The sequence below is a fragment of the Sminthopsis crassicaudata genome, chromosome 3, assembly GCF_048593235.1.
Source record: "Sminthopsis crassicaudata isolate SCR6 chromosome 3, ASM4859323v1, whole genome shotgun sequence".
In the NCBI taxonomy this organism is placed as follows: Eukaryota; Metazoa; Chordata; class Mammalia; order Dasyuromorphia; family Dasyuridae; genus Sminthopsis; species Sminthopsis crassicaudata.
In genome coordinates, this window is record NC_133619.1 from 615397746 (window position 1) to 615412669 (window position 14924).

The following is a 14924-nucleotide window of genomic DNA, read 5'->3' on the forward strand; positions in this document are numbered from 1 at the left end:
ACTGGTGGGTGCTCTGTCCGCTGCGTCACCTAACTGCCCTCTCTATTTCTTTATGTACTTCTCTACCTATCTCTGTCTCTGTCTTTTATCCATTTATATTTATATTTTTTTCTATATCTCTTTATCTTTTTCCTTATATTTATCTAGCTTCCTGTCTCTATATAGTATATATCTATCTCTATAGCTCTCTGAATCTATTTCTAAATCTCTTTACCTCTTTCTGTCCATAGATCTCTATCTTTCTATCTCTTCCTTAGCTAGTTTTCTATATCTATTTTTAAATATCTGTCCCTATCTCTAGCTCCAGCCTTCAATATCTAATATTCTCTCCCTGTCTCTGTCTCTCTTTCCCTCCGTATTACATATACACACACATATAGCTTTATCTCTTTTTCTACATGTATATGTATATAAATAGGCATATATATCTAAAACCACAGGAGCAGTCTTCTATTTGCTATGCCAAAATGCCTCTCAGTATATAATATGGAATATTATGGACACAGTTATGAGGAATGTGGGCAGCATGGTGCATTGGCTTGCTACAGAGTCACTGAGATAAAGGTTCAAATCCTAATCATATGACTTAACCACATGTAAAATGACAAATTAGAGATGCCTTGCAGACCTGCTCAGGGGAGGGAGTTCCCCGCCAGGAGTTCCCTACACCAAGGAAACTTGGAACAGAGCTGTAGAGTGGAGGCAGCCAGGTTGTGATGTGACCATAGCACTGGCTTGTTATCAGAAAGCTCTGAATTCAAATCTTCCTTACTAGCTGTGTGACCCTGGGTAAGGCACTTCACCTTTATCTGCTTCAGTGTCTTCATCTGTAAAATGAGGAGGTTGGACTTGGTCTCTAAGGTCACTTCCATTTCTAAATTGATCTGGATCTAAAGGCATCCTCTTCCAAGAAAGACTTAGCTCTGTTTATCATTAACCATGGGATGTTAAACAAGGCTCAGAGCCAGTTTTTGTTTTTGTGTTTTTTTCTGGAGGGTGGATATAATAATATTTGCATTACTTGCCCCATAATTCTGTTATGAGGAAAGTTTTTTTTTTTTAAACCTTAAAACTCTGTCAAAATGACAATAGACCCAGGTTCATTGATTCTTGGACCTAAAAGCACCCATCCATCCCCTTTCCTAGCCAATGGGCCCCCATGGATGCCCAGAATTCACAACATGGACATTTGCCAGTTGACTTGGGGCCCAGGCTGAGTGGGGGTCTCTGATTCCCCAGTTATTATCAAAAGAAGATGAAATGTATGTCAAAGTATAAAGAACATTCTGCTAATAGTACTCGACAACCTCATCCCCACAAGAGAAGCTTCTCCCGAACTTCGGATATTACTCCACAAGAGCAAAAGGTTTTGAACATCGTGGACCGGATCAAGCGGCAAAACCACTGTGAGCTCCCTTGCCCCTCACCTTCCTTCCTCATCAGGGTGGGAATACCAGACCCTGGCAGAGGGAAGCCAGGGGTCCAGGCTGTGCCATTCTCCCCGTTTGCAGAGTGGGGCTATAGAGAGGGAAGGGAAGCCTTCACCAGGGAATTTTCTCTGTCTCCCAGACTGTGGAGTCAGGAAACATGGGCTTTATTTCAGGGTTTTTCACCTACTAGTTCTGTGACTTGAAGAGAATCATTCTAGCCTTTATTGGCCCTGCCCCTTCACCCTACCCTCAATGAGCTTCTATTTCCTCATCTATAAAATGAGAGATTTATTCCAGATGATCTATGACGTACCTCCCAGCCTTGACATCCTGGGTGCTAAGGGCCCTCCCAGCTCTGACATCCTGAGTTCTAAGGGCCCTCCCAACTTTGACATCCCGGGTTCTAAGGGCCCTCCCAGCTCTGACCTCCTGGGTTCTAAGGGCCCTCCCAGCTCTGACCTCCTGGGTTCTAAGGGCCCTTCCAGCTCTGACATCGTGGGTTCTAAGGGTCCTCCCAGCTCTGACCTCCTGGGTTCTAAGGGCCCTCCCAGCCTTGACATCCTGGGTGCTAAGGGTCCTCCCAGCTCTGACCTCCTGGGTTCTAAGGGCCCTCCCAGCTCTGACTTCCTGTGTTCTAAGGGCCCTCCCAGCTTTGTCATCCTGGGTTCTAAGGACCCTCCCAGCTCTGACCTCCTGGGTTCTAAGGGCCCTCCCAGTTCTAACATTCTGTATTCTAAGTCCCTTCAAATTCTAATATTCTGTTTTCTAAGGGCTCTCCCAGCTCTGACATTCTATGTTTTAAGGTCTCCTTCCAGAGTTAATATTTATTCTATGACCTAAGGTCCATTCTCATTTTTCCATTTTAAGTAAACCCAATCTAGTAAATATTAAATGCTCCCTCTGGGTGAGCTTTTCTCATATTCTCAAGAAGCTTATATTATACTGGGGGTGGGGTGGGGTATGATGACATGATAAGTAAATAGGAAGAAAACTGAGAGAGCTGTAGGGAAGGACAAAGAGGGAAGAAATGGGGGAGGACAGAGGGAAAGAGAAAGAAAGAGAGAGACAGAGTTGGATGCGAGACAGAAGATGCACACCTTGTTTGCTACTGCACCAGTATACCCTAGAGAAAGTGGCAACTGAGCTGAGGCTGAAGAATATAAGAACTATAGGAGGCAGGGCTGAGAAGGCAGGGTATTCCAGGTACCGAAGTTTTTGTACACAGAAAGGGACCAGAACGGCAGGTTGGGACGTCCAGTTTGGCTGGAATAGAGTACTGAGAACAGTAAAAGGAGAAGGGACATTGGAATCACATGATAGGGTGCCTAAAATGCCAAGTTTTATCCCAGAGGCAATAGGGAGCCCTTAAAGGTCTCTGAGTAGACATGGTTGGACATCTTAAGAAAAGACAGGAGGTTTGTCCAGTAGCCCAGGCAAGATGAAGACATGAAAAAGAGTACTTGACATAGAGAAGGTGCTTCATAAATAAATGCTTGTTGGTTGCCTAAGGATTATGTAAATGCAAGAGAGAATCTAGATGGAATACTGACAATACATGGCAAATCATTTAATGTGGGGAGTAAGGGAGAAGATAAAGGACAGAAGGGTTACACCCCTGGATGACAGAGAATGGTGTTGCTCTCAGCAGAAACTGGGAAGTTGGGGCAAAGGGAGATTTTGGTGAAATTGAGTTCCTTTTTGGATCTGTTGAGTTGCAAGGCTGGCAGACCATCCAGGTGGAGCTGTCCAACGGTCAGGAAGTTCAGTAAGCCATAGGGATGGGAGCCATATGTATCTAGATCTTCACTAAACTTAGGGGAACTGATGAGGTTCCCCAAGAGAGAATATGTAAAGATGGAGGAGGGCCGGGACAGAACTTAGGGGAACACTCAGTCAGGAGGACAGGAAGAAGGTTAAGAATGACTCAGCAAAGGAGCTGAAAACCCTGAAACGTACTGCTCTTCTAAACACTAGGGCCACTGCCACCTCTGTGATATTGGGAAACTCACAGATTATTTCTGAGCCTCTGTGTAGTCCTTTAAAATAAGAGATTGTAAATCTGTGCTTCTGTGCTACGGCGGAACCGTCAGATACTTAGGGGACAGTCCAGGAGAGAGCAGGCAATGTGGAAACCAAAGATAGGAACACATTAAAAAGGAAAGCCAAAGAAAACAGAAATCTTGGCTTGATTCCGCATTCCTCTCAAGTATCAGCCCAGGGGTGGAGGATGGCTGACAGTCAGATGCACCAGGAGGGTCAAAGATAATGAGGGCTGAGGAACAGGGCGAGCTGGGTTTGGCAGGTGAGCTTAACTCAGTAACCTTAGGAAGATTTCCTGAGAGGGCTGGGAGGGGGGAAGCCAGGTTACAGGGAGGCAAAGCCATTGGAAAGGAAAGGGAGTGAATGCAGATGACTTGAGGACCTTGGCAATAAGAAGTAGGGAACAAACTAGAAAAGAGATATAGGCCGATAGCTTGAGAGAAATGTGGGATCAAGAGGTTTTGTTTTTAATGTTCATATCTTTTTTTTTTTTTTACATTGTCTAGATTTTCCTTCTTGTTTCTTCTTCTCCCCTCCTAGTGAGGCAGCTCCTTTGCAAATAATTTTAAAAGGAAGAAAAAAGGAGGAAAAAAACTTAAAACAATTAAAAAGGATAAAGGCGATTCAGTAGATAGAGATTAAAAAGAGAGAGGAGTGATCGCAGGAACAGACTGCCAACAGAAACTGCTCTCAAGCAGAGGGATCAGTCTTGGCAGGAAGAGGCCATTTTTCTTCCTGTGAAATGAAAGCAGAGGAGTCAGGATCGGGGAAGAGATGGGGGAAGTTTCTAGTGTGTGTGAGCGAGCGGAGTAGTGGCAAGAACTTCACAGGCCACCTAGTCCGACCTCATTTTCCAGGTAAGGAACCTAGGAGGTTATGTATTTTGACTAAGATCAAACTATCAGCAATGAATTATTAAACAGTGGCAAAGCCTGGAAAAGGTCAGGAGTGATGTTTTGCCGTTCAGAGATAATCTAGTCATGGTGGAAAGAGGGTGAGATGAAGCTATCTGGGAGGAAGGAGAGTTTGCTCAGGAAAGCAGAAGGAAGGTTCTGGTGAGCCGAGTGCAAGTCCCAGTTCTGACTTTCTGTGTTCTAGATTCCTCCCAGCTTTGACAATCCCTGTTCTAAGGTCCCTCCCAGCTGCAACATCCCATGCTCTCCTATTGACACACCACACACAGCCTCAACGAATTATTCCTTCAAATTTCCTGGCTCTGACATTCTCAGGTCCCTTCCCACTTGGACAAATTATGATCCACCCTGACTTCTGCCCGGGGCAGAGGCCTGAAGCTTGCTGGGTTTTTGTGGCCTGGGGGTGAGGAGGAGCTCACAAGGACTGTGTTGGGTGCCCCATTACTTCACATACATCCCGCTAGTTGGGGACTCCCTGTGTTGGGTGCCCCGCTTACTTCACGTACATCCTGGGGGGGGGGGGCGTTAAGCATGAGGGCCGAGGGTCAGGTAACCATGAGCTGCAGGATCTGGTTGGACTGCCAGCTGCCTTTCCAGCAGCCCTCTCTGTCTCTCTCTCTACCAGCTACCTTCCTACAGAGCCCCTATGCACCCCAGGCAACCACCTATCCGCTATGCCCCCGGCTGGACAAGAAAGGCACTCGCCGGAGGCAGGGGTCTCACGTCGTCTTGGAAGAGTATAAGCCCATTGACCTGACCACTGACTTCAGGACCTTCTTTCAGATGGGAACCAAGGGAGGCAGGTGGGCCTAAATGTCAGGCACTGCTCATCTCCCCCCGGTTCTGGAAGATTAGGAGCTGGGGCCTAGCTTCTCAGGAAGGGGGACCCAGTGACAAGGGGAGGTTGGCTCACCCTGGATAGGTAACTCTCTTCAAGTCCCTTCCCTTGTCTCCCAACCCTGCATCTGAGACTGAATTAACTCTTCTCCAAGTGACCGGCTCTGCTTCTTCCTGTCCTTTTTTCACTCTCCCTCCTGAGAAGCCCTATCCCCCTTCCTCTCCTGCACCCCCATTCGCTTTTTTTTTTACAGGAAGTTCAGACCTGCTCTTTGTAAGTGGTTCCCCTCAATGAGCACATACTAAGGGCTGCCCGGAGCCCCCGGAACCCTTCCTCCCCTTTGGCTGAGACTCTTCCCAAGCCTGGGGACCCCAGGAACCGCCTAGGCTAGGTGCCGATCTCCGTGTTCAGCTTCCCCAGCCAATAAACAGAAAGATGCCGTTGCTCATCTCCTGGTTCCCGGTGGGTAGCCATCAGACAGGGGACTCTTGAGAATAAAGACCATCTCCCCCTCTGACTGAAATCTCCGAGGGCAGGGAAATGACCCCTGTTAGGCTGGAGGTCCCTAATGCTAAGGCTCTGCTTCCCAGCAGCTGGTTCTTTAATGTGTCAGGGCAGTCCCCAGGACCTGCTGAACTCCCTTCTTTCTGGGCTGATGCCCCCTTCCTTCAAGCCAGCCCACTGCCACCATGAATCCCTAATTAGGTCCTGGGTTCCTCCTGAAGAAGGCGCGAGCAAAGAAAGGTTTCCCTGGTAGCTGAAGCCCTGGGAGCCTGCTTTACACAGTCTGAACCCCAGGGGATGGCACTAGCTCTCTAACATCTCCCTGGAGACCACCTGTCCCTCCTAAACACTCCACCATGCACATCTACCACTTTGACTTTGCAGTAACTAGACTCTACTTGTGTTCCCCCCCCCCCCCCCAGAGGGGAGTTAATACTACTAAAGATAGCAGGATCCATTTCTATAGAGCTGGAAGATGGCAGAGAACTTGAGTTCAAGCCTTATTAGAATGGTCTGAAGGGAGTGGTTGGGAAGGGGGGAGAAAAACCTAAGGGGATGTATGGTGGTGGATGTGCAGAAGGAGGAAGTAGCTGGTTCACTGGTGGCTCATGAGCTAGAGGCCTGGACCTGGAGTCAGGAAAACCTGAGTTCAAATTCAGCCATGGGCAGTTAATTTGTCTCTCTCCGGAGGTTTGCCTGAGATTTCTCCACAGAAGAACAAAAGGGCAAGAATATCAAGGGAATTAATGGAGAAACACCCCCCCCCCCACACACACACACACATACACAAAGCATGGTGGGCTAGCAGTCCCAGCCCTAAAATTATATTATAAAGGAGCAGTCATCAAAACCATTTAGTACTGGCTAAGAAAGAGAGTAGTAGACCCCTGGAATAAGCTACATACAAATCACACAGTAATCAATAACTATAGTAATCTGTATTTGATAAACCCCAAAACTCCACTTTCTGGGAGGGAAAAGCCTCACTATTCCACAAAAATTACTGAGAAAACTGGAAAAAACATGTCAGAAACTTGGCATAGATCTACATCTCACACCCCATATTAAAATAAGGTGAAAATAATTTGGGGATAAAGGATGATACCATAAAGCAAATTAAGAGAGAAAGGGATAGTTTACCTATCAGATCTTTGGTGAAGGGAGAAATTCTGACCAAAGAAGAACTAAAGGAGCAGCTAATTGGTGCAGTGGCTGGAGCAGCAACCCTGAAATCAGGAGAACCTGAGTTCAAATGTGATCTCAGAGAACATTATGAAATACAAAATGGACAACTTCGATTAAATTAAAAAGGTTGTGCGTGAACAAAACCAACAAACAAGATTAAAAGGGAAGCACAAAGTTGAGGGAAAAAATCTTTACAACCAGTAAAATGATAAAGGCCTCATTTCCAAAATATAGAAAGTACTGTGTCAAATTTATAAGAATGTCATTCCACAATTGATAGATGGTCAAAGGATATGAACAACTTTCAGATGGTGAAATTAAAGCCATCTATATATAGTCATATAAAAATAAGTCCTAAATCACTATTGATTAGAGATCTGCAAATCAAAACAATTCTAATTGGCTATGACATACCTCTCAGACTGGTTCAGATGACAGGAAAAAATGATAAATGTTGGAGATGTGAAGAAAACTGGGACATTAATCCATTGTTGGCCAAGAAATTCGGTTCTGCACACATATATCTAGGATATACTATAACATAGCTAACTTGTATAAGACTGCCTGCCATCAAGGGCAAGGCGTGGAGAGAAGGAAGGGAAAATTCTGAACAGAAGTGAGTGCAAGGGATAATGTTGTAAAAAATTACCCATGCATATGTACTGTCAAAAAAAATTATAAAATTAAAAAAACTGGGAAAAAAATCCACTGTTGAAGTTGTGAAATGACTCAACCACTTTGGGGAACAATTTGGAAATAAGTCCAAAGGGCTATAAAACTGTGCCTTTAATCCAGCAGTGTCTCTTACAGGGTCTATATCCCAAAGAGATCATGAAAAAAGGAAAAGGACCCACATGTGCAAAAATGTTTGCCCTTTTTGTAGTGACCAGAAATTGGAAACTGAGTGGATGCTCATCAGTTGGGGAATGGCTGAATAAATTATGGTATATGAATGTAATAGAATATTATTCTATAAAAAATGATAAACTGATTTTAGAAAGGCCTAGAAAGATTTATATGAACTAATGCTGAGCGAAATAGGGAGAACCAGAAAAACACTGTACACAGCAACAGCAAGAATGTGTGATGATCAACTATGAAAGATTTGGTTCTTCCCAGAGGTTCAATGATCCAAAGCAATCCCAATAAACTTTTCAGAGAAAATAACAAAAAAATAAATTCTTCCACCGTAAAATGGGAATAACAGCATCTCCCTCTCAGGACTGCCATGAAGATCAACTGAGATAATTATAAAGCATATAGCACAAATGCCTGACACATAGTAGGTGCTTAATAAATGCTTATTCCCTTCCTCCTTTCCTGCTGAGCCCTAGAGAGCAAGATTAGTGAAAAAGGGTGTTATTAGAGAAGAAGATTAAGGCTTGATGTAAGAACTCTGTGGTCGACAGCTCTCTCTAAAAATACTTCTGCTTCAGGGACTAGTGGGTTCTGCTGGATATTTAAATGCAGATCCTCCTTCCAACCCTCATTTCCTTTCCAACATACCAGTGTCCCCTGAGTTGTAGCAAGTGGGTTTGGAATAACTGACTCTACAGCCATTGTTAGTGTATCCTTACCCTACACTTGCATGAGTCACCTCCATGGCCCACCTGGGCCTTGGCCCTCACTGAAGGGCTCGCTCCATCCCCACTGTGCCCATGCTAGTCATTCTGATGGCTAACCTGAACCAGTCTAACTCCTCTTACACGTGTCTGCCCTCATACTGTCCTCAGATCTTCTGGGGCTGAATTGTTCCACTTCTCAAACACAGTATAAAGGGGGCTTCAGGCTATGATGCCGGCCGGAGCAAAAGTTCCAGATGTTGCCTACCCCGTGCCAGGCCAAGCACTTTACAAATATGATCTCATTTGATCCCCGCAGCCACCCTAGAAGATAGACATTCTATTATCTCTTTGACAGTTGAGGAAACTGAGGCAAGACTTGTCTAGGACCACAGCTGCTACATGATGGAGGCTAGATCTTCTGACTCCAGGGCTAGCATTCTCTCTGAACACTCTCCAAGTTATCAATGTCTTTCCTAAGCTGTTGTGTCCACAGCCAAACATGATACCCTAGATATGGTCCGCCCAGAGCACAACAGCTTTCTAATTTCTAAAAAGTCTGGTCTTGAGGAAGCAATGGGCCTTCAGTGACTTACCCCATTCACACAGCTTTGTCTGAGGCTAGATTTGAACTCAGATATTTCAGATTCCAGGGCAGCTCCAACACACCTATGCATTTTAAGGCTGCTGTGTCACACTTTTAACTCATATTAAAATCCTGGGATCTCCAGCCTTTTTGGTTTAATTTTTAGGTCTATGTTACTTCCTCCTCAAGGGAGGACTCCCTTATAACAAAGCATTAAAGAGAAAAATAGAGAACTTAAATGAAATTACGCAACACACTAACCATGTATGACATATTGTTTACTAGGTTTTTCTTCTCTGGGGTCAGACTTGGTATCATAATCACCTGGCATTGTTTCCTTTCTCCCAGTTCTTTTCATTTACACTACTGTTGTCATTGTGTATAATCTTCTCCCTGATTCTATCTTCTTTACCTTGCATCAATTTCTGTCTTTCCACGATTCTCTGTATTGATCGGTTTTTGACAACAGCATTGTTGTTCAGTCACATTTGTGACCCGATTTGGGGTTTACTTGGCAGAGATACTGAGTGGTTGTCCATTTCCTTCTCCAGCTCACTTTAGAGAAACTGAGGCAGAGTTAAGTGACTTTCCCAGTCACGCAACTAGTGTCCAGAGGTCAGATTTTAACTCTTTTCAACTTCAGACTTGGTATGCTATCTACCATGTTTTGTTCCATTGACCCTTTCATATGCCTGGTAGTGGAATGAATATATGCCTGAAAAGGTATGAACATTTTCACTTAGCTCTATTCCAAATTATTTCAGAAAAAAACACAATTTCTTTCAAAAATCCTAGCTCTGCCTAATATTTATATCCTTCCTTGAGCAAATCATTTTCCCAGTTCTTAGCTTATCTATGAAATAAGGGGGCTGGATTAGAGAGCTGCTTCAATCCTTTACAACTCTAAATCTATGGTCAATGTATTGGTGAGCCCATTTCTCTACAATTGCTAGAACATTGACTATTCTCACCTATTTTTATCTTTGTCCATTTGGGAGGAGTGCGGACCAACTTTTTTGAGTTGTTTTGACATGTAATTCTCTAATTTGGAGCGCTACTGCACAGAGCTGAATTCTTTGGAGAATTTACTGGTTTATAATCTTCAGTCTATGATTCCACCAATTACTGACATAATCCAGTCTGTTATTTCACTTCATCCTCATTCAAAAAATTATTTCCCTTGAGATTTTAGACCTCTTTAAATCTTTTTCCAAACTCTGTTCCTTGTAAAGTTGATTTGAGATCCAAGTGACATTTGCTATTTAGTCATATTAAATTTTACCTTATGTTCAGCCCATTTCTCCACTCTCATGATCTCTTTGGATCTTATCATCCGATGTTCTATCTTTTCCTCCTAATTTGGGATCACCTGTACATTTAATAACAATGTCAGCAATCCTTTGATCTACACCTTTACTGATGAAGATGGCAGAGCCAATTACAAATTCCTAGCACACTGGGGGGAGGTGGAGGGGATGGTTCCAAATCACTTTGGAGCCAGCCATTAATGACATTCAACCGGTTCTATCGTCTTAAGGGCCTCCATCATACCATTTCTTCCACAAGAATGCCGAGAGATGTGCTCATTTGTTAAAAAGCTTTTGATTTGGTTAGAACTGCCCCCAAAACACATTCTAGAATTATTCCAGAAATCAAAATCCTATTTGTAAAATTTGTAAAGCTCACTGGCCTACAGTTTGTATGCACAGTGACACATACACACACATACTAAACTGAAGGAGCTTTGCACCAATGCCAGGAAGACCCGCAGGGAACAAAGAGGCTTGTGACAACCGGGACTGGTGCCCACCTGACTTGACAAAAAGCCGAGATGCAAAGAGAACCAAGAGGAATATTCAGGAACAAGTCTACAGCAGAATAATAAAAGCTCACGTTTTTTAGAGCGTCTTAAGGTCTAGAGTCCTTTCACAACTTGCAAGTAGGCTAAAGGAGGAGATTCAAAGGAAGAACCAGCAACAACCTTGTGTTAAAAACGTGTTCTACCTCACTAACGGTGGCATGTAAAGAAATACCACCGTGCCAGAAGAGCCGGGAAAGGGACACTTGTGGAGAAGGCTGGGCAGACCACACAGAGGGATGGTGATGGGAGGATAGGTTAAAAAGGGAAACCAATATTTTTACCTTCCGAATCCAATTCTTCCTTTGCAACAACAAAATTCGGTTCTGCACATATATATTGTTATCTAGGATATACTATAACATGTTTAATATGTATGGGAATGTCTGTCATCTAGGGGAGGGAGTGGAGGGAAAAATTCGGAACAGGAGGGAGTGCAAGGGATAATGTTGTAAAAAGTTACCTACGCATACATACTGTCAAAAAATGTTATAATTATAAAATTAATTAAAAAAAAAAGAAAAAGGGAAACCAAGATCAAGGACCTCGAGACTCAGCAGGGGAGCTAATGAACAGTCCACAGTCACACAGCTAGTGCGAGTCTCTGAGATCCGACAAAGGCCCTTCGTTCTTAAGACTAGCGCTTTTGTAACTCACACTAGAGAGCTGGAGAACAGAAGAAAGCATGACAAGACTCTGACAAGTTTAAAACATTTATTTAAAATACAATTTATAAAATGCTTAATCTGCTGACTTGGGGACCCGCAGAGAGGGCTGGGAGTTCAGGGAGCTGCCCGGCTACTCCAGCAGGGCAGAGCGGCAGGATATATGGCATCTCTCCCTCCCTCCCCGACTCTTCTCCCTTGAACACACCCAAGGGGGCCCTTGGCTCACCCTGGGGGAAACACCACTACTAGAAACGAGGATCCAAGAGGTCTCTCAAGCCCCTGGGCCGGGTGGCCAAGTGTGGCCCCACCTATCTAGTCTGGACAGGAAGGCTCCCCCAGGGAGGGGCGGGCTGGGCTTTTGGGGTGTTGCCTCCTGCCTGCAGGTGGGGAGCACCCTGATTGGCTGGGCTGAGAGGGGCTGATCGCCAGCCCCTGCACCCCCAGCTCCTTTGGTTAGCTAGGCTGATGTGGGAGAAGTGGCTCATTGGAAGCTGTTAAGCCGGGAGGTCAGGGGCCTGGCCCGTGGGATCAGAGGAGCCGGACGAGAGGACGTGGCCATGGATAGGTGGCTAAAGGGGCGGCAGCCTTGGGTTACCGCCCTCCATCCCCATCCCGGAGTTCCTAAGCCAAAGCCCACAGCTCACTTTAAAAAATAAAAAAATAAGACAAAACAAAACTGAACCAAAGGAAATGCACTTAGGGAAGATGTGGACGCCCACAGAAAGCCCAATCCCTCTTCCTCCTTCTCCCTGACCGGACCCCCACAACCCACACACATAATAGAGTTTCCTTTTCCCTCGTCTGGCCTTTGGTGCAGGAGATGCTGGGGGCTTGAGGAGGGGCCGAGCTCTGGGGCTCTCGCCACCCTCATGCCCTCGGCACCCAGGCAGGAAGTCTCCTCCCGGATCCATGCTTTTTTGGGCCAGTGACTCATGTGGACTATGCACTCAGAACTTGGATGAGCAGGCCTCCCCCCACCCCCACCCCGTGGAGGTCATTCCTCGAGAGGTGGGAGCCAGTACCACTGCTTTGTGGGCCACTGGTAGTCACAGCCCTTTCACTCACTGTGGCACCACTCCTGGGGGTCAACCCAAGACCCTCACTTTGGGACAGGCGGTGGCCGCCTCCTAATTGTAACCCTTCCCCCTGCTGGGCCTGACCCCATGGCAGGACAGGTAAGGCAGGACAGGAGAGACGGCCCCCTCGCCCCCACTGAAACAAGGCAAGGCTCAGGGCCCCTCAAGCAAACTCAAGCTGCCGCCCTGGGTCTAAATATGGCTTGGCAGTGCACTCATGCTACCTGGGAAACGCAGCCATCTCCCAACCCCCCTGGAAACTTGTCAGTAAAATCAGAAGCGGGAATTGGCTAATACCTAAGTCATAGGAAGATTCAGTGCAGTAGAAGGGGGCGGGGTGGGGGCTGGGAAGCAAGGTGGCCGTCTCCACACACAGGCAGCACGCGCACCCTGGGGACCCAGGAGCAAACCCGGCTTCCGCGGCCCCGGGCCCAGCGGCACTTCCGGAGCCCAGGGGGGCTATCAGACCCCTCCTCCAGCCCCTGCTTTGGAAGGCCGGGCATCTAGTCGAGGTGAATGGACACCGTAGCTTCAACCTACAGAGTACCCAGTCTGTCATCACCAACCAAGGCAGAAGCGGAGGCAAGGACTCCCAGAAGGAAACGTGCCGGGTTCAGCTCCGGACTGCTACCGTGAGCTGAGCGATAACGGCGCCGGCTCCTAGGAGCTCAAACCCTGACAACACTGTACAGATGGCTTATCAGCAGAGGCCTTGGAACCAGACTCGTTCCCATGTTTTCCTTGGATAAGAAATCAAAATACTGAATAAACCTACTTTTCCTTGCTTGTAAACCTGGGTATGACAAGTCTCCCTCCCTCCCCCTGAACTCGCGGCTGGAAGTGGCCGATCTAGGCGCCGGGCGGGGGACGGGGAGGGAAAGTCTGCTGGCCGGCGGTGCCTCCCGCCAGCCCTCCGGCCTGCCCTCACCCAGGGGCCCCAATGAAAGGGGGCTGGGCGAGGGACAGGGGGCGGGGCGGAAGCCTGAGAAGCCCCATCCCTCCTGGGGGCAGCAATAGGAATAGAGAACAAGAAGCTAAGCTTGCCAAAATCCTATCTGTTAATGTTTCTGCAAATTCATCGAAACATTTTAGAAGACTATCAACTACCCTTCTCAATTAAAACAAAAATTCATTTAACAGCTAAAACCCCTCCCATGCACTTTTCCTTGCAAATCAGACTCTGAAACAAACAAAAAAAAAAAAACAGAAAAGGAAAAAAAAAAAAAGAAAGAAAAAAAAAAAAAAAAAAGAAAACGATCCTTTCAAATGGAACTTGCTATTTAAGTGATGAAGACATGCACGTTTGGGGGCGTCCCCATTTGTGTTTTGAAATCCCAAATTAATGAGCATGATAAACTGTTATTGCTGGCACTGGCTTCACCCCAAGTGGCACCATCTGACTCTCTGCTCTGAGTCCGCGGTGGGCCCCCCAACCCACCTCATGCCCCCACCTTCTCCTTTTACAGCGACTTGGGACAGCCCTTGTCGATGTGCCAATCACAGTGGGAGGAGGGGGTCGGGGGTCACAGTGCATGGGGTTCAAGGTCACAGTGGGGAGCAAAGGGGATCACAGTGCAAGTAAATCAGGTCGTTCCCTCTGCTCAAGTCCAGCTGTCCGCCACGGCAGTGCGACCCGTGGCGGACGACCCTGGTGGTGGCGGGGGCAGCATCCTCTCGCACCCACATTTATCTGCGCTGCTTGAAGCCTTGTGAACCATCAGGACCCAGGGGCTGCCTGATCACATTATTGGGCTGTCTGGTGTCTTCAGGCTGCGAGATCCTGGTCGGCCTAAAGGGAAAGAGACAGAAGTGGGCGGTCATCGTTCCTGTGTGCGCTGGCACTCTCTGCTCCCCCCCCCCCACGATCCCTCACTCTCCCTTCTCCCTTCCCCCAAACTCAAACCTCCTCCCCCGCCTCAGGCCAGCTGGTCCTTGGGAGCTGAAGGTCAGAACCACCGCCAAGAGACTGGGGGGTACAGGGTCATTTGTCTGACCCTTCCTTTCTGTTCCCTGGTTCATGGCTTGCCAGGCTTGGTCCCTGGACCCCTCATTTCGGTGGAGGAGGGCTAGGGAAGCCCCCAGCACCGGAATGAGATCCTGACAAGTCCTCAGCCCAAGGGAGGCCGAGCAGCTCATCCCAAGGTGGAAATCTGAACTATTTTTGCACAAAGCTCGGGATTCTGAGGAAATGAAGCAAGGCCCACAAAAATCACAGGGGGAGGGGCGGGGTTGGTCCAGAAACCAGCATGGCTTTGATTCCAGA

General features: G+C 46.8%; 2 protein-coding genes across 18 annotated transcripts in view; one reads left to right on the forward strand and one right to left on the reverse strand.

Moving 5' to 3' along the window:
* The window catches only part of SPATA21 (spermatogenesis associated 21), a 32434-nt gene extending 26769 nt beyond the window's left edge, over positions 1-5665 (forward strand). For 5 of the 9 annotated variants that reach the window (XM_074306131.1, XM_074306128.1, XM_074306130.1 and 2 more), the window contains 3 exons: positions 1240-1406; positions 5010-5187; positions 5476-5665. In XM_074306131.1, coding sequence (XP_074162232.1) covers positions 1240-1406; positions 5010-5187; positions 5476-5527 — 397 coding nt within the window. In that variant the 3' untranslated portion in view covers positions 5528-5665. Of the gene's footprint in view, positions 1-1146; positions 1407-5009; positions 5378-5475 lie in introns of those variants that run through there. The other 4 variants (XR_012488569.1, XM_074306132.1, XR_012488568.1 and 1 more) reach the window with 3 other exon arrangements.
* A 5949-nt stretch (positions 5666-11614) lies between these two features.
* The window catches only part of SZRD1 (SUZ RNA binding domain containing 1), a 30336-nt gene continuing 27026 nt past the window's right edge, over positions 11615-14924 (reverse strand). For all 9 annotated transcript variants that reach the window (XM_074306143.1, XM_074306145.1, XM_074306144.1 and 6 more), the window contains one exon: positions 11615-14450. In XM_074306143.1, the coding sequence (XP_074162244.1) occupies positions 14348-14450 (103 nt within the window). In that variant the 3' untranslated portion in view covers positions 11615-14347. The remainder of the gene's footprint in view (positions 14451-14924) is intronic.